Source organism: Salvelinus sp. IW2-2015, linkage group LG19 (assembly GCF_002910315.2).
Source record: "Salvelinus sp. IW2-2015 linkage group LG19, ASM291031v2, whole genome shotgun sequence".
NCBI classification, from domain to species: Eukaryota; Metazoa; Chordata; class Actinopteri; order Salmoniformes; family Salmonidae; genus Salvelinus; species Salvelinus sp. IW2-2015.
This window is the reverse complement of record NC_036859.1, coordinates 19,454,807-19,481,643: the sequence shown is the minus strand read 5'-3', so window position 1 is coordinate 19,481,643 and position 26,837 is coordinate 19,454,807. Positions and strand designations below refer to the sequence as shown.

Genomic DNA, 26,837 nt, shown 5'->3' with positions numbered 1-26,837 from the left:
AGGGTGGATATGATTGTTTTGTATTGTCTAGGGTTTTTGTAAGTCTAGGTGTGTGTGTGTGTAGTCTAGGCATATGTAGGTCTATGGTGGCCTAGATTGGTTCCCAATCAGAGGCAGCTGTTTATTGTTGTCTCTGATTGGGGATCCTATTTAGGTTGCCATTTTTCRGTTTGGTTTGTGGGTTATTGTCTATGTGATGTTGCATGTCTGCACTCAGTGTTTATAGCGGTCACGTTCGTTTTGTTGTTTTGTATTTAGTTTGTTCAGTATATTTCTTTATTAAAAGAAGTATGTATTATAATCACGCTGCGCCTTGGTCTCCTCTCTACGACGTTCGTGACAAACAGTGAAGAGGCGACTCCGGGATGCTGGCCTTCTTGGCAGAGTTGCAAAGAAAAAGCCCTATCTCCGACTGGCCATTAAAAATAAAATATTAAGATGGACAAAAGAACACAGASACTGGACAGAGGAACTCTGCCTAGAAGTTCAGCATCCTGGAGTTGCCTCTTCACTGTTGATGTTGAGACATTTATAAGTGACCCCAAACTGTATGTTTATCTTTGATGATGTTAAATGGCATTATGCTTATCCATGTAATTCCAATCATAACTATTTTATTAACATTATTATTCTCCTGGACAAATATTATATTCACAAATCTAAATGTGGTGGAAAAATGTCTTATTTGTATTTTTTTCATTGAACTGTTACAATTGTATAAAAAGTTGGAAAAATTATTAGAAGTCATGTCTCTGAATGTCTGTTAATGTCTCTCTGCCTTGTCACATATTATTGATATCCTGAATTAATCTTTTGTTTGGGGTGAGGCTCGCCTGGTGTTCTATTATTACATTGTTTTCATTGTATTCACAGGAGTGTCGCTGTATTGATGTGTGTTATTGTTATTATTGCTACAATATATATATATATTTTTTTATATATAAATACATGTTTGGTGGACCATACCATCATCACAGAAATATAGGGGAACGGCAAGGCAATTTCCAATTCAGCACTTGGCAGCGATTCTTCTGTATGTCCTATCATAATTATAAAGATTGTATCCGACAATGCCGTTAGATGTAATGGGGCAGTGCGTTCAAAAAACAGTTTTGTTCGGTGACACGAGAGGTAGCGAATATTGCGCACCGGCATGTGAGCTAGCCGCTTGGTAGCAGCCACTTTCTATATAGCTAATAAACCATTATCTGGATAGCTGTCTTCAGCTTGCTTCCGCCTGTAGAGGCGGGTTATGAAACATCCATAGGCAACGGAAAACACAACTTGCCAAAATTTGCTTTGTTTCAAGCTTTAATTAAAGATGCTTCCGGGAAAGGAGCTAACGTTACTGCTCTGGATCTTCAGTCGCTTCAGCAGCCTCCGCGCAGCATCTTCAGCATCCCGTAAGTAGGCTATTAACACACACTGTAGCCTATATGGTATGCGCTTAGCTACGTTGCTTTGTGCTCTTCTTGTTCAGGACCAGGGCATTGCAGACTAAGTGTTATGCGTCAAAGTGTTCACCACTTCGGCATCAGACCTGCTTAGAAGACATGGCAGTATAATAATTACCGGTGTTTTCAGTAATATAGAATCGTATGTTATTGTATTTAGGGGGGGGGGGGGGGGCTATGCTGTTTATAAGCTACCTATGACCTGCCTCCTTGTTTCGCTCATAGCCTAGAGATCCTAGATGATGCTAAATGGGCTATAGGCTACGTTTGGTGTCAAAATGATTTATCATTGATAGATGTTTCTGCCACGTTGTTTCTGTAAAGTGCGGTTCCTATTACAGCGCACTGCAGGATTGTTTCTTTTTTTAAATTAAGACAAATTCGAGTCTCCGAAAAGTTTAATTAAAAATGTAATTATAACAGGCTAGATTAGGACGCCTACTGTGTTCTTATATAATTGATGAGTGTACATGAATTAGCTTGAATGCACAAAAACATCAATAGGCTATGATTGATATTATCATCATACATGTTTTTAGGAAGTAGGTGTTCATGCTTTGCTCTTTATGCTACCCTGTTAAACACAGGACTGAAACAGATGTAGTGATGGCTGGAAGAGAGTACTGGTCTCATGTGACAGGCACTTTAGATGTCCCTGTTAAAAATTAAGACCCGTTGACCTGCAAGCAAAGTCATTATTTAATATATATATATACAGTACCACTCAAAAGTGTGGACACCTACTCATTCCAGGGTTTTTCTTTATTTTTACTGTTTTCTACATTGTAGAATAATAGTGAAGACATCACAACTACGAAATAACACATATGGAATCATGTAGTAACCAAAAAAGTGTTAAACAAATCTTAATATATTTTAGATTTGAGATTCTTCAAAGTAGCCACCCTTTGCCTTGATGACAGCTTTGCACACTCTTGGCATTCTCTCAACCAGCTTCATGAGGTAGTCACCTGGAAAGCATTTAAATGAACAGGTGTGCCTTGTTAAAAGTTCATTTGTGGAATTGCTTTCCTTAATGTGTTTGAGACCATCAGTTGTGTTGTGACAATGTAGAGGCGGTATACAGAAGATAGCCCTATTTGGTAAAAGACCAAGTCCATATTATGGCAAGAACAGCTCAAATAAGCAAAAAGGAACGACAGTCCATCATTACTTTAAGACATGAAGGTCAGTCAATGTGGAAAATGTCAAGAACTTTCAACGTTTCTTCAAGTGCAGTCTCAAAAACCATCAAGTTCTGTGGTGAAACTGGCTCTCATGAGGACTGCCACAGGAAAGGAAGACCCAGAGTTACCTCTACTGCAGAGGATAAGTTCATTAAAGTTAACTGCACCTYAGATTGCAGCCCAAATAAATGTTCAAGTAACAGACACATCTCAACATCAACTGTTCACAGGAGACTTTGTGAATCAGGCCTTCATGGTTGAATTGCTGCAACAATTTAAAAAAAACACTACTAAAGGACACCAATAAGAAGAAGAGACTTCCTTGGGCCAAGAAACACGAGCAATGTACATTAGACTGGTGGAAATCTGTCCTTTGGTCTGATGAGACCAAATTTGAGATTTTTGGTTCCAACGGCTGTGTCTTTGTGAGACGCAGAGTAGGTGAACGGATGATCTCTGCATGTGTGGTTCCCACAGTGAAGAATGGAGGAGGAGGTGTGATGGTGTGGGGGTGCTTTGCTGGTGACACTGTCAGTGATTTATTTAGAATTCAAGACACACTTAACCAGCATGGCTACCACATAATTCTGCAGCGATACACCATCCCATCTGGTTTGCGCTTAGTGGGACTATCATTTGTTTTTCAACAGGACAATGACCCAACACACCTCCAGGTTGTATATGGGCTATTTGACCAAGAAGGAGAGTGATGGAGTGCTGCATCAGATGACCTGGCCACCACAATCACCCGACCTCAACCCAGTTGAGATTTTTTGGGATGAGTTGGACCGCAGAGTGAAGGAAAGCAGCCAACAAGTGCTCAGCATATGTGGGAACTCCTCCAAGACTGTTGGAAAAGCATTCCAGGTGTGTCCAAACTTTTGACTGGTACTGTATATTGTGTGTATACGTGTCATTCACGTGTACATGTATGTGTGCAAGAGAGACATTGCGATACCCTGAAATGCCTTGAGATGAGTCCCAGGACAGAAGTAAATAAACAACAAACTGAAATAAAACTAAGAAAGGAGATAATTCACACAGAATCAGGACTATTTGTCATTATATTTGTCTATTCAGCTATTTTTAAGAGACAATACATAGTGGCAAACTATCTGATAACTGTAAGTGGCTTATGGAAAATTGAGAAAAACATGGACTACGCCAAGACTCAGTGAGCACAGCCTGACCAATGACCATTTTGACTGGCCTTCACAGACAGACTTGACTGCAGGCTGTGCTCACTGAGGATGAGTGACATACTAACACACTCATACTAACACTGTGGGGAAACTATTCCTTGAGGTTCAAAGAGTGAGAGATACAGGGGGAGAGAGGCAGAAGGAGAGTTTGTGCTTTTGTGTCAGAGGTTTGTATTTAACATATCTACTGAACACATTATTGAATTGTTTTCCTCCAGCCTGCACTGACCTTTCACTACTTGTATGAGTGGAGAGGCAGAGATTTAGATTCAGGTTTAATGGGGTTTTATTTCAGCTTTCTGAATGTCTCAGATCAGATTAAGCTGTAAACCTCTTGGTTACCTTATCTACATATTTATACTGTGTGTTAGACTAGCTTAACAATGAAAGCCAAATGGTGAACTACTATGGAAAAATTATTGGATTTCTATTGTAGCGGGTTCCCTGACCGATTATCAAGTTATGTATGTGACTTACCTGGTTAAATAAAGGATTATAAATTAAAACCAGATTAGTGCTTTTGATAATGCCATGTGTCAATGACAACCGAAGCCAGGGACCCATCAGTCTTGACTTCTGTTGATGTCTCTGTGTTGACCTTTGTGATCTATAGTTACCTCTGGGACATAAAGACAGACTCATTGTGGTCAAGGGGCTTTGTGCCACATTTGTGCCTCAATGATTTTATACAGTGTAAAAAAAGTGTAAAAGTTATTGATCATTATGAACTGGGTGGTTAGAGAATGCTGATTGGCTGACAGCCGTGGTATATCAGACTGTATACCCCGAGTAAGACAAAATATTTATTTTTACTGCTCTAATTATGTTGGTAACCAGTTTATAATACCAATAAGGCACCTCAAGGGTTTGTGGTATATGGCCAATATACCAAGGCTAAGAGTTGTATCCAGGCACTCCGCTTTGTGTCGTGCGTAAGAACAGCCCTTAGCTGTGGTACAGTATATAGGCCATGTACCACACCCCCTCGGGCCTTGTTGTTTAAATATAACAGGCAATATATAGTATAAACGTTTTAAAGATCACGTGTGAAATTGAAGCTTAGAATGAATCACTTAATTCACGAGAGTCAATTGACTTTCCCTGGCTAAAGGATTTAGATAAATCAAACTCTGAGTAATGCAATTTGACCCACTAAAAGGAAATACATTTGAAAAATGAACCCAGTCAATCCTCACTAAAGTAGCTCAGAGACCTGCATGGAGAAGCCATAGGGAATAGACCAAAAACAAATCAGGTCTCTCTGTAGTTCACCAAACTAACTTTAAAAACAGACTCATCATGCACATTTGGAGCATAATGCACTGTAATATAAACATTTGGCACAATAGAAAGAGGCCTATTACTATGTGTGAAAGAGAGACTACCCCTTACAAATGCTGTACGGATTTTCAATTCTGCTCTGGTGACTCTAAACAACAAAATGTTTCCAATAATATTGAACTGGAGCTGCTGCCAGGGTCATGTAAGTAGGGAAATAATGATTGCGTCTCCAGATAGTAATCTTGCTGCATATCCCCCTGTTTGAGAAGGAACCTCTGGGTTGGTGTTTTTTTGTTAGGCAAATGAGAAAGCTCATTAAGATTCTGGACACCTGCCATCCTGATTTGTCAAACCATGTGACGCCCTTACCGTGACCCTCCCCCTATTCTACAGGCTCCTCCTTTTGTCCACTCCTGATGGACACCTCCAGAACAAAGACCTGCCCAAAATCAGACCCCAGAATATCAAAATCACAACCAACCACACCATATCTCTGATAAAATGTTGGGCTGTTTTTTTGCCACAGTCACTGGTGTTGCACATATGGTGACAACTTGGCCCCTATACGTGCTTATCTGAAGTGATTCCGCATTTATCCTATGTTGTTTGCAGTTGAATTGGGATGTGAGGTGAAAATAGTAGGAAACACACTCCCAGTCCCAATGTCTTGCCATGGCTGATTGCCGGTCATAACTCTCTGCGTGTGATTGTGAGGGGAATCATTGGGGTTTCTGAGTCCCAGAAAGAGCAGATTATAAAGGAAGCACTCGTTCACTCGCTTTCAGGCAGCAGACCTCCCCCGTGGATCACTAGCTTTTGACAGAACATGTTCTCATTCAAAATCAGTATTCATTTGTGAGCGCCGCGGGCAGATGCTGTGTTCAGTCTGATTGGGTCGAACAAAGAGAGGGAGCTGAGGAGGGAGCCATTCAAAGCCTAGCTCAGTCATTACCACTTGAATGGGGATGGGTTTGAGAGGCATAATTGACAGCGTTCAYAACAAAAGTAATCACAACATTTGGAGTGTCAGTCAGTCCGACTCTCAAGATTACTCCCAACCCTGGAATCAGAGATTAAAATCATATAACATTCTAACAACGTCATCATTTTAGGAGGTTACATTTTTTCCTGTTCATTGTTATTAGCTGAAGTTGAGTTAGCTAAATATTGGAAATCAAATAGCTTTGTTTACCACAAAAGCTTCAGGGGCTTAACTTAAAGCCTGCTGCTCTTGTGAATGGAGTGATCCAAAAACATGGCTTTGTATGAAATCTATTATTAAATAAAGCATGCACAATACATGCACAATGATGTAGTCCCATATTGTATTTTGAGCTTCGTTCTGTATTAAACCGGATCCTGTTTGAAACATGGTGTTTATGCTATGTGGGGATAGTTGAGTGTGTTTGAGTTTGGCCCCATTGCCTCTAAATTAAGGAGGTCCGTATGGGACTAACCCTGTCTCTGACACAGATCTTTAGGCACAGAACTCTGTTTAAATCATCTGCTCTGGTTTACTGTTAAAGAACCTGTCTTATTCATTAATCCTTGTCCCCTTTTTATTGCACATTTAAACTGAATGTTTTTCATAGATGTAGCAGCAGTATGGTGGTATAATGTATTATTGTTAAATGATGCATACAGATAATTGTATGAGAAGATGGCGTTAAGAGTTTGAATTCATTTCAGAGTTCAGATCTAGTATGGGATGGGGTGGGCAATTTTTTTTCTTTTTAAACAAAACATCTTTAATTGAGCTTGCAAGACATATCCCTGAGGAGACTTCAGACTGTACTGCAGCTCTCAGATGCAATAGCAAACATTCCCGGGATTTAAGATACTTACTACATAAAAATATGACTACTTGGTGTGACCTATGTCATATTCCTCTATTGGAATGAGCTTTTTGATGAACCTCTCCTCGTATTCATTCAGACTCATGTTCACTGATATCATATCTCCCCTGGCATTACGTTCAACCAGGAGTTCATATTAGGTTTAGACCCACCCAATTTATGTCTGCGATTATAATATCATTATTTCCCTGGTTATTCCAGTTCTTAGATGCCAATATTATTGATCAGTGTCACRTCTTTCTCTGGCAGAATATCATATGTAATGACCTGTGATTTGGATGAAGAGTTTCCCTCTCAAATTATCATAAGGATGCCACACCAAAGACTGTAGGCAGGGATAAATAACTATATAGCAGTTACAGATGTAACAAATGCATTACCACTTTAAAAAAAAACGATGTCCTGTGTCTGAATTGGCACTGATCAAGTGCTGTATGTGCGTCTAGCAGTGTGGTAGTAAGAGGCAGCTTCATGAGAGTTATTTAAACACTCAAAAAGCCTCAAATATCCATTTGCTATGAAGGACAGGAGGAGGTGGAGCGAGCGTGTTTAATTTTATGCTTGGCTACTCTCTCCGCAAATCTCACAGGGWAGGCTTCTAAGAGCTTGTTGCTTTTGTTAATACTAATCTAAAGGCAAGGAAATGTAAAAAATAAAAAAAATAAAAAGTCAATTTGACTGGCATGTAAAACATGTAATTTGAAGCAGAATTGCTTCTCCGTGAATAAGAATTAGTCAAATTCTGATTTGCTACCACATCACACAATTTTTCTCCCTGTTCTCTGATGTTTTAATGTGTTCTACAATACAGTTCAACATTCAAACATCACTCTATCAAACTTCCTAGCGGAGTAAATGATTTAGCTTCTTTAATTTTCCACTCAGAGGGATCAGACTTGGTGCTCAATGAGTAGTGGGCAATTCATTGTCACAGCAGAATGAAAGTACAGTAATGGTCGGAATGAGAATAATTATTCTTAGAGCTTCATTTGCTGATAGAGTGAAGTAAAACTGTTCCGACTAACACTTTATTTTTCTACTATTAGATTAATCCTGTGAGCAAGTGTCCTTGCGACACTCATACATAACGTCCTTGGCTTTTCAGGGACCTACTGTTTAGTATTGTCGGCACGTGTGGTGTCACAGAGCCATTCACTTATTAGTGTCTAAGAATAACAGGAGAAGAGAAGAACAGAAGCCTATAGACAGCAAATTTCTTCAAATTTTCTCTCAATATCTCTCTCTCTCTCTCCCTCACTCCTTCACTCACTCACTCACTCACTCACTCACTCACTCACTCACTCACTCACTCACTCACTCACTCACTCACTCACTCACTCACTCACTCACTCACTCACTCCTGTCTCTAACATTGGAGGTGACAAAACATGCCATTCCATTAGTTTAAGGTCCGGTCATGCTCCAATAACAGCTCGGCTTCAGCCAAGGCTCAGGCTGTGCTAATAAGTCCCAGAAAGCCAGAATCTCCACAGTGGCAGATTGAATCTAACCCATTACTTGTGTGTTCCGGTGTGAGGCCAGCAAGCAGACTGATTAACATGCCACACTTCTCAGTGTAGTAGCGACTCTGCCATTGTGTCACTGACCTTAGCGCAGCAAATTAAAGGAGCATGGTGGACCAAATTCATTAGCCTATCCCCATCAACATTGTGTTGCCTATTTAGGAGGCTTCCAGTTCTAAATTACTTTATGAAATGAAAAAATGACATGTCTGGCTGTAGGCCTCAGGCCTAACTCGATGACAGCTAGTAGGCGTGTGGTGGTAGTCACCAGTAACCACATTACCACTGCTCAATGAGGTAGCGCTTTTCCACCCACTAACGTTCTGTGTAAATAGATATGGTATTATGGGCCTAGTTCCATGGCATGTAACTATAACAAACTGCCTACCGGTATTCTCTGCTAAAACACAACTCAGCAGCCCATGTACTGTTAGACAAGAAATTAGCAATTAGGTAAAGGTGCCGATGTACAGAATAACCAGCTACCATTTTCCAACATTAGCTCCCCTCTAGTCATTGTGCTCAATTAATTTGTTTTGGTGTAACCCCAATGTTTGTTGATGTTGTGCTGCGGTAGCCTCAAGGCTCCTGGAATGATTGTCACTGCATTTAAGGAAAATGTGTAGGGCCAGTCCTAGACATGAGATGAGTGGGCCTTGCTGTAGCTGATGATATCGAAGGTCTTCGTGCTCTTAACGGAAATGAGGCTATCACAGGAGACTGCACTCAGGCGCTATTGCCAAATCAATAACGTCAGGAGTTCTAGGCTCATCCCACAGCTACAGTAGATACACAGCAGTGAGAAATGAGTTGTCAGCTTTTCTAAGCCATGCCTTTATGCACTGAGGAATTMATCTGGTTCACTTAATGTATGTTTTTAACCATCAGGGACAATCTCACTACAATAAACGATCATGATGCAAAGCTCGACTCGGCAAAGGTGTGTGTGTGTGTGTGTGTGTGTGTGTGTGTGTGTGTGTGTGTGTGTGTGTGTGTGTGTGTGTGTGTGTGTGTGTGTGTGTGTGTGTGTGTGTGTGTGTGTGTGTGTGTGTGTGTGTTTCAAGTTTCAAGTTTTAATGTCACATGCACAAGTACAGTGAAATGCCTTTCTTGCAAGCGCAAACCCCAACAATACAGTAATCAGTAACATGGAATACAAAACCCCACAAGATATAAAGATTAAAAATTAAAAATTATGAACACGATAAAGTAAGTAAGCATATACAGTACCAGTCAAAAGTTTGGACACACCTAATCATTCCAGGGTTTTTCTTTATTTTTACTATTTTCTTTATTGTAGAATAATAGTGAAGACATCAACACTATGAAATAACACATATGTAATCACGTAGTAACCAAAAAAGTGTTAAACAAATCAAAATATATTTTAAATKTGATATTCTTCAAAGTAGCACACATCAACACTCAGCAGATGACAAATCTGGTGTGAAGAAAACATCCTAATGCCACAGCTACAGTATCGTGATTAACGTTCTCCTTGCACTTTCAAGTGCTTCTCTCAAAAAGTTGTTGACAAAATGTGTTTTGGAAAGAAGGGGGTTATTTTCTGGCAATGTTTTTCAACTCCCTTGGAGACCAAAGTTTTCATACACCAAGAATTGTCTGATTTCTTGGGTCTTAGAAAGTGTTTGTTGCGTTGATACCTTATTTTCTGTTGTGAGGCGCTACATTCCCTCTTCACCTGTCAAAATACAAAGAGCAAATTACTTGTTTGTTTGTTCTTTCATGTTTCCATCAAATAGCAAGCGTTCCTTCTTTGTCAGTCAGGGCAGACACGTTGATAGAAGCAATTTTCTGTTAAATGTTATTTGAGGCAAATGAAGGGATAGTAACAAACAATCTATGTAACTCAGTAGGTACTCAGCTGTCCAGCAACATTATTAATGTAAGCGATTCAGTTCCCCACAATAACAGTTGGTCCAATGTTTACTGGTCATTTCATAGTCTGTGATTGCACAGGGAAATATTGACACAATTTCTGCATGTTATCTACCAAGCAGTTGGTTGGGTGTATAGGGAAACCTCAGGAATTGTTATACAGAGGAGTTATACAGCTAGTTCTTCTAGATCAAGTTAGCAGGTAGGAGGTAGCTACATCATAAAAGGTAGTGAGGGCGCTGTGTAACCTTTCCTGAAGTCCACACAGTTGTTTTTGAAGTCTATAAAAAATGTATCTGGCTTATGGCTACAGATTCAAGAGTGCTAATTGACTTTTGGAAATGATGTTGACCTCCTCAGTTCCATTTAAACATGAGTGGTGCGTGTTGATTTGGAGGCCTCTAGTTAATTAGATTGTAGAGAGTGTGAAGAGAGTTTTGAAATGCAGCCCCGAATTCTAACCCTTGACCTCTGTAGCCAAGCAAGACTGAGTCATCAGCACAAATTGCGATAAGAGTCTGTTGGAGTCTATGGAAAGTTATTCATTAAGATTGAGTGTGTCTATCAATCAAGATCAAAAGTGTCTACCAGGAACATAACAGGCTGAAGGTTAGATGCTAAGCTATTCATGTATTGCTATTGATGTGTTCAATAATAACCAAAATGGTCAGGAAACCAGACAGAAATTGGCCTTGCCATATTCTTTGGACAGACATATTGTACTTATATTGAATGGCATTTGGCTTCCAATCATTACCACCAAGGAACTGTTATTGAAAAGGGTGTGAATGGGAAGACGTCTCATGGACGTCTCTCATAATGTCTCTCCAATACATATACTGCTCTCTGTCTATGTTTGAGCAGTATATGAAGTAATGTAAAATACAATTATAAGGAAGAAAATAACACTGAATCAAATAAATTGTTACAACATGCTGAAGTGTCATTTTATGGGACGATGACTCATTCTTCCCTTGTCTGTATCTTGTGTTTTGTGTTGCCCTCCAGGGAAATGTGATGAAGCGTTGGCCACACCACTCTCCCAGGCTGCTTTCACCAGCTCTTCAGTGTACTCCAGTGGATATGGGGCTGGATATGCAAAGCTCAACAGGAGAGGAGGTATTTACAACTAAAACCCTAAGCTTTTATTCTGATCATCTCTGGTGATTATTTTAAGCCGCAGTCTCATTCACTTCACTCACATATTGTTTGCCACATAGGAGCAGAGGATACTGATGTTTCTAAACTCAGCAAAAAAAGAAACGTCCTCTCACTGTCAACTGCATTTATTTTCAGCAAACTTAACGTGTAAATATTTGTATGAACATAATAAGATTCAACAACTGAGACATAAACTGAACAAGTTCCACAGACATGTGACTAACAGAAATTGAATAATGTGTCCCTGAACAAAGGGGAGTCAAAATCAAAAGTAACAGTCAGTATCTGGTGTGGCCACCAGCTGCATTAAGTACTGCAGTGCATCTACTCCTCATGGACTGCACCAGATTTGCCCGTTCTTGCTGTGAGATGTTACTCCACTCTTCCACCGAGGCACCTGTAAGTTCCCGGACATTTCTGGGGGGAATGGCCCTAGCCCTCACCCTCTGATCCAACCGGTCCCTGACGTGCTCAATGGGATTGAGATCCGGGCTCTTCGCTGGCCATGGCAGAACACTGACATTCCTGTCTTGCTGGAAATCACGCACAGAACGAGCAGTATGGCTGGTGGCATTGTCATGCTGGAGGGTCATGTCAGGATGATCCTGCAGGAAGAGTACCACATGAGGGAGGAGGATGTCTTCCCTGTAACGCACAGCATTGAGATTGCCTGCAATGACAACAAGCTCAGTCCGATGATGCTGTGACACACCGCCCCAGACCATGACGTACCCTCCACCTCCAAATCGATCCCACTCCAGAAGCCTCGGTGTAACGCTCATTCCTTCGATGCTAAACGCAAATCAGACCATCACCCCTGGTGAGGCAAAACCGTGACTCGTCAGTGAAGAGCACTTTTTGCCAGTCCTGTCTTGTCCAGCGACGGTGGCTTTGTGCCCATAGGCAACGTTGTTGCCGGTGATGTCTGGTGAGGACCTGCCTTACAACAGGCCTACAAGCCCTCAGTCCAGCCTCTCTCAGCCTATTGCGGACAGTCTGAGCACTGATGGAGGGATTGTGCGTTCCTGGTGTAACTCGGGCAGTTGTTGTTGCCATCCTGTACTTGTCCCGCAGGTGTGATGTTCAGATGTACCGATCCTGTGCAGGTGTTGTTACACGTGGTCTGCCACTGCGAGGATGATCAGCTGTCCGTCCTGTCTCCCTGTAGCGCTGTCTTAGGCGTCTCACAGTGCGGACATTGCAATTTATTGCCCTGGCCACATCTGCAGTCCTCATGCCTCCTTACAGCATGCCTAAAGCACGTTCACGCAGATGAGCAGGGACCCTGGGCATCTTTCTTTTGGTGTTTTTAAGTAGAAAGGCCTTATCTGGGTATCATATAGGAGGCCGTTCACCCCGCTGTCATCCAGAAGGCGAGGTCAGTACAGGTGCATCAAAGCTGGGACCGAGAGACTGAAGAACAGCTTCTATCTCAAGGCCATCAGACTGTTAAACTGCCATCACTAACATTGAGTGGCTGCTGCCACTTTAATATTTAAAAATTGAATGTAATAAATGTATCACTAGCTAATTTAAACATTGCCACTTTATATAATGTTTACATACCCTACATTACTCATATCATATGTATATACTGTACTCTATACCATCTACTGCATCTTGCCTATGCCGTTCGTCCATCGCTCATCCATATATTTTTATGTACATATTCTTATTCATTCCTTTACACTTGTGTGTATAAGGTAGTTGTTGTGAAATTGTTAGATTACTTGTTAGATATTACTGCATGGTCGGAACTAGAAGCACAAGCATTTCGCTACACTCGCATTAACATCTGCTAACCATGTGTATGTGACAAATAAAATTTKATTTGATTTAGTGTTCTAAGTGACCTTAATTGTGACCTTAATTGCCTACCGTCTGTAAGCTGTTAGTGTCTTAATGACCGCTCCACAGGTGCATGTTCATAAGTTGTTTATGGTTCATTGAACAAGCATGGGACCCTTTACTATGAAGATATGTGAAGTTATTTGGATTATCTTTGAAAGATAGGGTCCTGAAAAAGGGACGTTTCTTTTTTTCCCGAGTTTATGTTAAATAGTTTAAGTTTTGGGGCCTCCCGGGTGGCGCAGTGGTCTAGGGCACTACATCGCAGCGCTAGCTGTGCCACCAGAGTCTCTGGGTTCGCGCCCAGGCTTTGTCGCAGCCGGCCGCGACCGGGGGGTCCGTGGGGCGACGCACAATTGGCCTAGCGTCGTCCGGGTTAGGGAGGGTTTGGCCGGTAGGGATATCCTTGTCTCATCGCGCTTCAGCGACTCCTGTGGCGGGCCGGGCGCAGTGCGCGCTAACCAAGGGGGGCGGGTGCACAGTGTTTCCTCCGACACATTGGTGCGGCTGGCTTCCGGGTTGGAGGAGCGCTGTGTTAAGAAGCAGTGCGGCTTGGTTGGGTTGTGCTTCGGAGGACGCATGACTTTCGACCTTCGTCTCTCCCGAGCCCGTACGGGAGTTGTAGCGATGAGACAAGATAGTAATTACTAGCGATTGGATACCACGAAAAATTGGGGAGAAAAGGGGGTAAAATTTATTTAAAAAAAWAAWAATAATAATAATAGTTTAAGATTTGTGTGTGGAAGATACATGCAAATAAAATGATTTGCAAGTAGGTTAGAGTTGGCTATACAAGGTTATGGAGCTGGTTTAATTGTCTCTCTCAACCCTAGGTGCTGGAGGCTGGTCTCCTGTGGACACTGATCATTACCAGTGGCTGCAGGTGGACCTGGGAACCAGGAAGCAGGTCACCTCCATCGCCACACAGGGCAGGTACAGCAGCTCTGATTGGACAATGCAATACAGACTCCTGTACAGTGACACAGGAAGGAACTGGAGACCATATCTGCAAGATGGCAACATATGGGTGAGTCAATGATTTGAACCAAAGTGAAATAACAACGTTTTTAGTTTAAAGGGAGAGTCGCATCTGTCCTTTCAAATTAGTCCATCAGACATTGATGATGTATCAAAAGTATGTGGACAACCCTTCAAATTAGTGGATTTGGCTATTTCAGCCACACCCGCTGCTGACAGGTGAATAAAATTGAGCACACAGCCATGCAATTTTCATAGTCAAACATTGGTAGTAGAATGGCCTTACTGAAGAGCTCAGTGATTTTCAACGTGGCACCGTCATAGAATGCCACCTTTCCAACAGGTCAGTTCGTCAAGTTTCTGCCCTGCTAGAGCTGCCCTGGTCAACTGTAAGTGCTATTCTTGTGAAGTGAAAATGTCTTGGAGCAACGACTCAGCCATGGTAAGCCGCACAAGATCACAGTACGGGACCGCCAAGTGCTGAAGCGCGTAGTGTGTAAAAATCGTCTGTCCTCGGTTGCAACACTCACTACTGAGTTCCAAACTGCCTCTGGAAGTAACTTCAGCGCAAGAACTGTTCATCGGGAGCTTCATGAAATGGGTTTCCATGGCCGAGCAGCCTAAGACCACCATGCGCAATGCCAAGCTCCGGCTGGAGTGGTGTAAAGCCCACTACCATTGAACTCTGGAGGAGTGGAAACGTGTCCTCTGGAGTGATGAATCACGCTTCACCATCTGGCAGTCCAAAGGACAAATCTGGGTTTGGTGGATGCTAGGAGAAAGCTAACTGCCCCAATGCATAGTGCCAACCGTAAGGTTTGGTGGCGGAGGAATAATAGTCTGGGTCTGTTTTTCATGGTTCGGGCTAGGCCCCCCTCCCTAAATCTATAGCGTACAATGACATTCTAGACGATTCTGTGCGTCCAACTTTGTGGCAACAGTTTGGGTAAGGCCCTTTTCTGTTTCAGCATGACAATGCCCCCGTGCACAAAGCAAGGTCCATACAGAAATGGTTTGTCGAGATCGGTGTGGAAAAACTTGACTGGCCTGCACAGAGCCCTGATCTCAACCCCATCAAACACCTTTGGGATGAATTGGAACGCAGAGTGCAAGCCAGGCCTAATCGCCCAACATCAGTCCGCAACCTCACTAATGCTCTTGTAGCTGAATTGAAGCAAGTCCACATACTTTTGGCCATGTAGTGTACCTACTCATTAAAAAATGAAAAGTTAGGCTTCAGGATATGGAACCTAAATATCCTGTTTTTGTTTGCTTGCCCAGGCATTTTCTGGCAACTCCAACAGTGAGAGTGTGGTCCGCCATGATCTGCAGCATGCAATCATAACGCGCTACGTGCGCATCATCCCACTGGAGTGGAGCGAAGAGGGGAGGATCGGCCTGCGACTGGAGGTCTATGGCTGTTCTTACTGTGAGTGAATAGCAAACATCCATGCACAATCTCATGCTACTGTATTAGTTTATTGCAATCCTTTATTAACCAGAGAAATGGAACATGGAATCTCTGAACAAGGAACATGGAACAAGGAATCTCTGAACAAGGAGCATGGAACAAGGAATCTCTTTGAAAAGTGACTTTATTGCGTGCAGTTCGGATAATTTCTGTATTAAGAAAATATTAGAATAATCAGGTGTTGGCCAAAATGGGCTTAATTAATATGTAAGACTGAAGGTTTAATTATCTTGGTATCATATGTCATATTTGTCAGGGGAGCGTATTAATATGCTCAGTAAAATACATTAATTGAGTTGAAATAATTAGATTACTGCTGTCCATGCCAACAGCCAAATTCACAGCTACAGGTTTTTGATAGAGTAGGAGATAGAGAACAGTAGTTTACCTTGGCTGGTTTCTGTTGTTACCATGTACCACAGAAAAACAAGCTTGACTGATCAATTCCCTCCTYCAAAGCTTGCGCATGCCACGCTTTAAAATGTCACCAGCCACACAACCCTTTGCTGTATCCATCCTATGCTGTATTACACACTGTTGAATCTGATAGACAGGAAAAACTGACCGTGAGAAACTTGTTTGCCCTAGTCCTTGACCAGTCCAGTTCCCTGTGGCACTTGTCCTTACTTACTGCATATACTCCATCCACRACCCTAAGATTGAACAGCAAATAGATGTAACCGAGCAGGGTCCTCTTCTGCCACCTCACCGATGGGGCTGGCTTACAGGACTGTCAGTGTTCTGAGCCCCCTGACCGGTTAAATCAGGGTAAAAAGATGAAAGCACCTTTGAAAGGAGAGAGTTGCCGCAGGGTGATATCACAATGCCGCCATGCTGCTGTCTAGGCACGTAAGCTGGCACATCTCAACAGACAGAATAGTCTTTGCAGCCAGGGTTATATGTCTTAGAGCATTTGAGTCATTTCTCCCTCAGTTGTTCTGTTCCTTCAATTATAAAAAGAGAAATACGTATAAGCTGCCTCACTTTTTTACATTGCTTGTGATTGCAGTAGGTGATCTCTAAAGGACTTGTTTTTTCTTCTATACACCCCTCTAACACATCCTGTGAAAATCCTTGACATAGGACAGTAGAGGTAATTGAGGGGATATTAAGCTCTGTATCCTTTATCACCATTCGGTGACCTCAGGGGCGGATGTGATCAACTTCGAAGGCCAGGGTGTGATCTCCTACCGCTTCAAGATGAAGAAGATGAAGATTTTGAARGACGTCATCTCCCTGAAGTTTAAGACCACAGCCAGTAACGGTGTGCTCCTGCACGGGGAAGGACAGCAAGGAGACTATATCAGCTTGGAGCTGAAGAGATCCAAACTACTGCTCATGATCAACCTCGGTAATGGACCATTTCCAATCCTGTCTATGGGATACCTGTGTGCATCCAAAATGGCACCCTATTCCATATTTAGTCCTCTACTTTTGACCAAATGTAGTGCACGATATAAGGAACAGGGTGCTTTTCGGGACGCACACCTAGTGTACTATAATCGCTGATAATTTAGCTTCTTATGGTAGCTACTTAGGTCAGTTGATGAATCTTGATAGAATTCCTTTATATTTCCTAATATGACTGGCCCTTATGCATTATGCATTATACATCTATTTCTTTTTGATGGATTTGAATATTGGTTGTTGTCAACAAGATAATTATTCATCACAGTAGCCTTCACAAATTAGAATTTGTACTATTTTTATCTCACTATGTCTGCCTGTTGTTTATAGGAACATTTTCCCCTTAAGCATTTTCTTAATAAAGTCGATCTGTTTATGTCTTGTAAACTTCAGGCAGCAATCAGTACGGCTCCATCCTCGGACACACCTCTGTGACAAGCGGAAGTTTATTGGATGATGACCACTGGCACTCCGTAATTATCGAGCGTTACCGACGGAATGTCAACTTTACCCTGGATCGCCACACACAGCACTTCCGCACCAACGGGGAATTTGATCATCTTGACCTGGACTATGAGGTAGGCTACAGTTATGTTGGATATTGTCTTAGTGATTCCTCCCCTCGCATCCCTCCCTATCAGGGTTGTGGTCATTTCAATTTAAATTCCAGTCAAATCAGGAAGTACACRGAAATTCCAATTCTCTTCAATGTTTTTCAATGAGGAAAAATCTGGAATTGGAATTTGGTATACTTTCTGAATTGACTGGAATTGCAATGGAATTGACCCCAACCCTGGTTTATATATAGTTGTATTGTACTGTATATATTGTCTTAGTTCATTTCTTAATCCCTTCGTATAAAGTTGTATGTGTTGTCTATGTTCCTCTCTTCGCATCCCTCCCTATATTATATAGTTGTATTGTATACAGTGGGGTCGAAATTATTGACACCATTGATAAAGATGCAAAAATGACTATAAAATAAATACTTCAAATACTGAGCTATATTGTATGCTCTGAAAATGTATATTATTTTATACTAATACAACTGCTCAGAGAAGGGATTTTGTTTAACGAAAACATCCCTGTTTTCAATAGCTTTCAATACTTCACCTTGCGAGGATAATGGCATTGAGCCTTTTTCTAAAATGTTTTATGAGTTGGAGAACACATTGGGAGGGATATTAGACCATTCCTATATTAGACCATTCACATTGGGAGGGATATTAGACCATTTTATGGCCAATTTACAATTTCTTTGTGGATATTGATGTGTGCTTAGGGCTATTGCATTGCTTTAAGATCCATTTGAGGCCAAGTTTCAGCCTCCTGTCAGAGGCAACCAGGTTTTTGGCTTAAATGTCCTGGTACTGGGTAAAGACCATGATGCTGTTGACCTTAACAAGGGCCCCAGGATAATAGTTACAACTGAAAACACTTTACATAATGTATACCGGATGTGATTAAGTACTATCTATCCAGATGTAATATATATCAAATACATATATTTTTGCTATGTAACTACTGTGTAAAAAAAAGTGCAATGTATGTCAAATGTGTGTCGAATGTACACTACCATTCAAAAGTTTGGGGGCACTTAGAAATGTCCTTGTTTTTGAAAGAAAAGCACCTTTTTTGTCCATTAAAATAACCTCAAATTGATCAGAAATACAGCGTAGGCATTGTTACTGTTGTAAATGACTATTGTAGCTGGGAACGGCTGATTTTTTTATGGAATATATACATCTGTGTACAGAGGCCCATTATCAGCAACCGTCACTCCTGTGTTCCAATGGCACGTTGTGTTAGCTAATCCAAGTTTATAATTTTACAATGCTAATTGATCATTAGAAAACSCTTTTGCAATTATGTTAGCACAGCTGAAAACTGTTGTGCTGATTTGGATTAGCTAACACAACATGCCATTGCAACACAGGAGTGATGGTTGCTGATAATGGGCCTCTGTACGCTTAAGTAGATATTCCATTTAAAAATCAGCCGTTTCCAGCTACAATAGTCATTTACAACATTAACAATGTCTACGCTGTATTTCTGATCAATTTGAGGTTATTTTAATGGACAAAAAAGGTGCTTTTCTTTCAAAAACAAGGACATTTCTAAGTGCCCCCAAACTGTTGAATGGTAGTGTACATGTAACAAAAAAGAAAAAGCTGTAAAAACCAAGTTATTTTTGTCCTCCAAAGAGGGGGGTGGTGGATGGAAGCAAAATAGACCCGTAACATCAAAGATCCACCACCATATTTTACAGTAGATATGGGATTCTTTTCTGCTCATGTATTCTAATTTCGACACCAAACCCACCACTGGTGTGCATGGCTAAAGAAATCTACTTTCTTGTCATCCAACAAATGTAAACGGCTGGAGTTTGCTAAACGGCATTGGCATAGATTGGAACTGGTGCTTTGGTCTGATGTCATGAAAATAGAGCTCTTAGGCCAAAAACCTGGGTTCCTCTGCCAGGCTGAAACTTGGCCACGAGTAGATCTTCCAGCAAACAAGAGCCCCAAGCACACATCAAAAACCACAAAGAAGTGGTTTTAATTGGCCACAAAATSAACATTTTGCAATGGCCATCTCAGTCTCCGTAATGATCTAAGATCCCTCCCAATGTGTTTTCCAACTCATTAAACATTTTAGAAAACGGCTCAATTGTCACGAATCCCGCTTCCTGAGTCTGGGTTTGCCTGTGTGTCTGTCCTGGAGTGTGTTTCAGGTGTCCTGGAACGCACCCTGTCTGGTTGCCGGGCGAATTAGCTCATTGGGAGATTGATTTCACCCGCACCTGTTTCCCGTCAGTAATCTGCACACCTGTCCTGATCATCATCTCTACCCTTCAAAAACTCTGACCTGACTTCCATTCCCTGCCGGATCGTTAGCCATGACCACCATTCTCCCGGAACCCATCACCCATCCCTGTCTGCTCGTCGCTAGTGTTTTTTCCTATCCTTTGGATCTGCTCATCCACGCCCATCAACCCACCTCCGCTGTCCGCTCCGCCACCCGGAACTATCTACCTCCACGTTCTCATCATTTAAATAAATTCTCACCATCYTCATACTCACCTTGTCCTGGTCTGCTTCTGGGTCCGATTTTTGTAAAGCGTGACATCAATGCCATTATCCTCGTAAGGTGCGGTTTTGAAAGTTGTTAAAAACAGAGTTGTCAATCATTTTGATCCCTACCTTTTGGAGGGAAAAAGGTATTACTTGTTAAACAAAATATTTTTCTCTGAGAAATTGTATTTGTATAAAATAATATATTTTTGCAATTTCTTTGGCATAAACTATAGCTCAGTGTTTGAATTATTTTTTACAGTTGTTTTTGCTAAACTTCGTAAAGGGCATCAATAATTTCAGACCACACTGTATATTGCTTATTCTTTTCATCCCTACATACAGTGAGGGAAAAAAGTATTTGATCCCCTGCTGATTTTGTACGTTTGCCCACTGACAAAGAAATTATCAGTCTATAATTTTAATGGTAGGTTTATTTGAACAGTGAGAGACAGAATAACAACAACAAAATCCAGAAAAACGCATGTCAAAAATGTTATAAATTGATTTGCATTTTAATGAGGGAAATAAGTATTTGACCGTTGGACAGTACCCCCTCCGACGAACGCCACCGGGCGGGACTACCTGGAGCGCCAGGATGGAGGCGGTAGAAGTCACGAATCAGGTCGTCATCCAGAATCTGTCGCCGAGGAATCCAACTCCTCTCCTCTGGACAATCCTTCCCAGTCCACTAGAAAACTGGTACCCTCGACCCCCCGTCTGGGATCCATGATGCGGCGCACCGTGTAGACAGGACCACCTCCGATCATCCGAGGAAGGAGGAGCGACGAGGAAGAGGAGGCAACAGAGGACTGAGATGAACCGGCTTGAGACAGGAGACATGAAAAGTGGGATGCACTCTAAGTGTTGCAGGCAACTTGAGTCGAACCACCACAGGATTTATATTCTCTCCACTACAAACGGACCAATGAACTTAGGTGACAACTTCCTTGACCGTCCGTAGAGGAAGATCCCGTGTAGCCAACCAAACCTTATCTCCAACCGTATAAGCTGGGGCAGGAATACGGTGACGATTCGCCTGTATCTGAATACCGATCAGACACTCTAAGGAGAGCCTTCCTGGCCCGATGCCAGGTCCGGTGGCAACGACGAATGTGGGTCTGGACAGAGGGAACGAGAGATCCCTTTCCTGAGAAGGAACAAAGGAGGTTGAGTAACCGTACAAGCATTGGAAGGGGGACATCCCAGTGGCAGATGACGGAAGGGTATATGGGCATACTCGACCCAGGGTAATTGAGATGACCAGAGAGGTAGGATCAGAAGAGACAAGACAACGCAGCGTGGACTCCATCTTCTGGTTGGCTCTCTCCCGCCTGACCATTAGATTGAGGATGAAATCCAGAAGTGAGACTGACTGTAGCCCAATGGCCAACAGCAAAGATCTCCAAACAGCAGAGATAAACTGAGGACCCACGGTCAGAAACAATGTCACTGGGCAATCCGTGGACCCTGAAAACCTCCTAACCAGGATCTCAGACGTCTCCGTAGCCGATGGAAGCTTGGAGAGAGGAACAAAATGAGCAAACTTGCTGAATCTGTCCACAATGGTCAGAGAATCCGTGGTTTCCCAACAGAAAGGGGGCAATCCCGTGACAAATCCAGGGCCAGATGCGACCAAGGTCGCCGAGGAATAGGTAGAGGTGGAAGAAGCCCAGAGCTGGGCCGATTTGGTAACTTTTGTTCTGAGCACAAACAGGACATGCGGCAACAAACCTCCGGGTATCTTTCCCATGGCAGGCCACCAAAATCGTCGTGCGCGTAGCGCCATAGGTCGAGCAACGCCAGGGTGACAAGCTTATCTTGCTGGCGTGGGACCACTGAAGAACAGCAGAACGGACCGACTCAGGCACGAACAACCGACCGGTGGACCGTTACCAGGACCGGCTCGCGTCGAAGGGCCGCCATCACATCCTCCTCAATCCTCCACGTAACGGCTCCACGACAAGATTCTGGGGAAGAAATCGTCTCAGTCTTGGCCCCACTCTCCTCCGTCTGGAGAACATCCGGGACAAGGCGTTCCGCCTTGCCGTTCTTTCGACCCAGTCGGAACGTCAGGGAAAAAATTGAAAGCGTCCAAAAAAACAAAGCCACCTGGCCTGACGGGAGTTGAGACGTTTAGCCGATTGCATGTAAGCCAGATTCTTGTGGTCAGTCCCAGACCACAAACGGTTTGCTCCGCTCCCTCCAACCAGTGACGCCACTTATCCAAAGCAAGCTTCACAGCGAGAAGCTCCCGGTACCCACATCGTAGTTTCTTTCAGCTGGAGAAAGACGACAAGAGTAGAAAGCGCAGGGATGGAGGTTTACCGTCAAGTGGAGCTATCGCTGAGACAGAGTGGCGCCCACCCCCACATCAGACGCGTCCACTTCAACAACACAAACTACGGGAAGTGTCAAGGTTGAGAGAGAATCGGGGGCGTTGGTGAATCGACTCTTCAAATTCCAGAAATGCTCGGTCTGCCTCAGGAGTCCAAACAGAACCTTCTGGTGCAAAGACGTCAGAGCCGTTAATGGGGCAGGCCACCCGCTGTAATCACGGATAAACCTCCGATAGAAGTTCGCAACCCCAGGAATCTCTGGAGACTGCAATCGTCGTACCGGGCTGGACCCAATCCCGAACCGCCGAACCTTCTCTTGGTCCATCTTGATCTCTCCCTGGAGATGATGTACCCGAGAAAGGATTTGTAGTGTGGGCGTGAAAATCACCACTTCTCTGCCTTCAACAAACAGCCGGTTCTCCAAATAACCGCTGCAGGACCTGCTTAACATGCTGGAGTGGTGGTGGAAGCTCCTTGAGAAAATTCAGATGTCATCCAGGTAAAACGAACACAAACAGACCGATCATATCCCTCAGCAACGTCCTTCACCAAACCTTGGAACACTGCTGTAGCGTTGGAAAGTCCCACGGCCATCACCAGGTACTCGAAATGTCCCATAGGTGTATTGAAATCCAGTCAACCACTCGTCCCCTCCTTGATCCGAACCAGATAATACGCATTGCGTAGATCAAGCTTCGTAAACCACAGTAGCACCCTGTAAAGAATCGAAAGCGGAGCTCATCAAGGGCAAGGGGTTACTTGTTCTTGACCGTAATATCATTCAACCCCGATAATCAATACACCGGTCGAAGAGAGCCATCCTTCTTACTAACAAAAAAAAAATCGGCTCCCAGGGGTGATGACGAGGGACGAATGAGACCTGCAGCAAGAGACTCCTTTATGTAGGGTCTCCAGGGCTCCCGCTCAGGCGAGAAATACTGTATAACCGTCCCTTGGGAAAGGCAGCTCCAGGGAACAGCTTAATCGTACAATCATAATCGGTCGGTGGGAGGAAGTGGACTGAGCTCTCTGCTTACTGAAAACCTCACCCAACTCGTGAATGTTTCAGGAACCAGGGACAATCAGGAGGAGCAGACTCACTGACCCGACTGGGGACAGCATAGAGACAGGCAGTCCTGAGGCAGTTAGCATGCACTCAATGCTCCAACTAGTTTACACTTACCAGTCACCCAATCGAACGACAGGATTGTGTTCTCTTTAGCCAGGGGTATCCAAGAACCAGAGGTACATGGGGGGAGGCAATAATAAAAAAAGAAATAACCTCTGAATGATCCCCGACAACAACATCTTAACCGGTTCCGTCTCATAGTGATCCGTGCCAGAACACTACGTGTCAGGTGGTTGACTTCAAAACTGGCTTCCAGGTAATTGCTCCTTGGAAAGCCCCAGCTGTTCCACTAAGTCGGGACAATGAAGCTGTCATCGGCACCTGAATCGATGAAAGCGTTAATCGCTAAACTCTGATCCTTATTTAATAGAGGTAGCAGGAAAACGGGGTCTGACGGGTATCTTGAGAGGTTGAAACTGGCTCGCTAACAACCCTCCCAAATTTACGAGACCGAGCAGTTTAACGGGCGCTGAGGACAAACGGAGATGTTAATGTCCGAACTACCACAGTAGAGGCATCTGTTGGTCTCACGTCTACGTTGGCGCTCGTCCTTAGTTAACCCGTGCCCGCCCCACTTGCTAGGTTCAGGTCTGGCGGCAGGACTCCTTTATTAATCCCGTTGTGAGGAAACCTGATTAACCCTTCTGGTTTCCCCCCTGACCCGAATGGTAACCGAGTAGCTGATAGATTGGACCGAACCACTGCTTCTCCCTCCTTCTCTCTCGAACTCTGTATCCACCCCTAATGGAAAATGCGACCACTTGCCAGGTCACAAGGCTCCGGATAGGAAATCAGCTCATCCTTGAGTTGCTCCGACAACCCCTGGTAAAAAGCCGCTTGATAGTGCCTCCTTCATTCCACCCCACTCTCCACAGCCAATGGTCGAAATCAATCACAAAGTCTTGCCACATAACGAGCTCCTTGGCAAAGAGAAAACAAACCGCTTAGCTGCGGTCCATACCTCGGGGACTGGATGGTCAAAAGCTTTCTCATTTCTGCCGTGAACTCCTGATTGGATGGATGCAGTGTCCTGTTGTTTCCCAAACAGCTGAAGCCCATTCCAAGCCTCGTACCACGCAGCAGTTCAATAACCAAAGCTACCTAGCCTTGTCTTGTGGCGTAAGAGTGGGGCTGCAGCTCAAAAACTAACCCACACTGCATAATAAATGAACGGGCATCCTCCCAAATCACCTTCATATTTATTCCGGCGTCGGGTACCTGGCTCACGGAAAGGAAACCGCTCCAGAACGGCAGGTGAGAAGGGGTGAAACAGGTGGTGGAGAATCCGCCGGAAAACTGAGCTGACTTCTGGATTCTCGCCAAGCTGGTAGAGAAGATCTGGACAGAACTCGCTATCTCCTGTTAGCGCGTGATGCTGTGTGACCCAATATCATCCCCTGATGGGAAATGGGCATGTCGAACGGAGTCCAGGTCCGCTGGGTCCATACTTGGCCGGATCGTTCTGTCAAGCTTTACAAAAAATCGGACCCAGAAGCAGACCAGGACAAGGTGAGTATGAAGATGGTGAGAATTTATTTAAATGATGAGAACGTGGAGGTAGATAGTTCCGGGTGGCGGAGCGGACAGCGGAGGTGGTTTATGGGCGTGGATGAGCAGATCCAAAGGATAGGAAAAAACACTAGCGACGAGCAGACAGGGATGGGTGATGGGTTCCGGAGAATGTGGTCATGGCTAACGAATCCGGCAGGAATGGAAGTCAGGTCAGAGTTTTTGAAGGGTGATAGAGAATGATGATCAGGACAGGTGTGCAGATTACTGACGGGAAACAGGTGCGGGTGAAATCAATCTCCCAATGAGCTAATTCGCCCGGCAACCAGACAGGGTGCGTTCCAGGACACCTGGAAACACACTCCAGGACAGACACCACAGGCAAACCCAGACCTAGGAAGCGGGATTCGTGACAATGAGCCGTTTTCTAAAATGTTTAATGGAGTTGGAAAACACATTGGGAGGAGTTCAGATCATTACGGGACTGAGATGGCCACATTGCAAAATGTTGATTTTGTGGCCAATTAAAACCACTTCTTTGTGGTTTTTGATGTGTGCTTGGGGCTCTTGGTTTGCTGGAAGATCTACTCGTGGCCAAGTTTCAGCCTGGCAGAGGAACCCAGGTTTGCGGCCTAAGAGCTCTATTTTCATGACATCAGACCAAAGCACCAGTTCCAATCTATGCCAATGCCGTTTAGCAAACTCCAGCCGTTTACATTTGTTGGATGACAAGAAAGTAGATTTCTTTAGCCATGCACACAGTGTTGGTTTGTGTCGAATTAGAATACATGAGCAGAAAAGAATCCCATAATCTACTGTAAAATATGGTGGTGATCTTTGATGTTACGGGTCTATTTTTGCTTCCATCCACCACCCCCTCTTTGGAGGACAAAAAATAACTGGTTTTACAGCTTTTTCTTTTTTGTTACATATGTACACTACCATTCAACAGTTTGGGGGCACTTAGAAATGTCCTTGTTTTTGAAGAAAAAGCACCTTTTTGTCCATTTAAAATAACCTCAAATTGATCAGAAATACAGCGTAGACATTGTTATGTTGTAAATGACTATTGTAGCTGGAAACGCGCTGATTTTTAAATGGGATATCTACTTAAGCGTACAGAGGCCCATTAATCAGCAACATCACTCCTGTGTTGCAATGGCATGTTGTGTTAGCTAATCCAAATCAGCACAACAGTTTTCAGCTGTGCTAACATAATTGCAAAAGGGTTTCTTATATGATCAATTAGCATTTGGTAAAATTATACTTGGATTGCTAACACAACGTGCCATTGGAACACAGGAGTGACGGTTGCTGATAATGGGCCTCTGTACAAGATGTATATATTCCATAAAAAAATCAGCCGTTCCCAGCTACAATAGTCATTTAACAGTAACCAATGCCTACGCTGTATTTCTGATCAATTTGAGGTTATTTTAATGGACAAAAAAGGTGCTTTTCTTTCAAAAAACAAGGCATTTCTAAGTCGCCCAAACTTTTGAATGGTATGACATATATC

At 43.2% G+C, this 26,837-nt stretch overlaps 1 protein-coding gene across 1 annotated transcript in view; it reads left to right on the top strand.

The window, feature by feature from the left end:
• The first annotated feature begins 1,168 nt into the window (after positions 1-1,168).
• The window catches only part of LOC111979240 (contactin-associated protein-like 2), a 64,097-nt gene continuing 38,428 nt past the window's right edge, over positions 1,169-26,837 (top strand). Inside the window, exons 1-6 of the mRNA XM_024009637.2 lie at positions 1,169-1,403; positions 11,411-11,521; positions 14,245-14,438; positions 15,671-15,818; positions 17,008-17,211; positions 17,661-17,845. Coding sequence (XP_023865405.1) covers positions 1,322-1,403; positions 11,411-11,521; positions 14,245-14,438; positions 15,671-15,818; positions 17,008-17,211; positions 17,661-17,845 — 924 coding nt within the window. The 5' untranslated portion in view covers positions 1,169-1,321. The remainder of the gene's footprint in view (positions 1,404-11,410; positions 11,522-14,244; positions 14,439-15,670; positions 15,819-17,007; positions 17,212-17,660; positions 17,846-26,837) is intronic.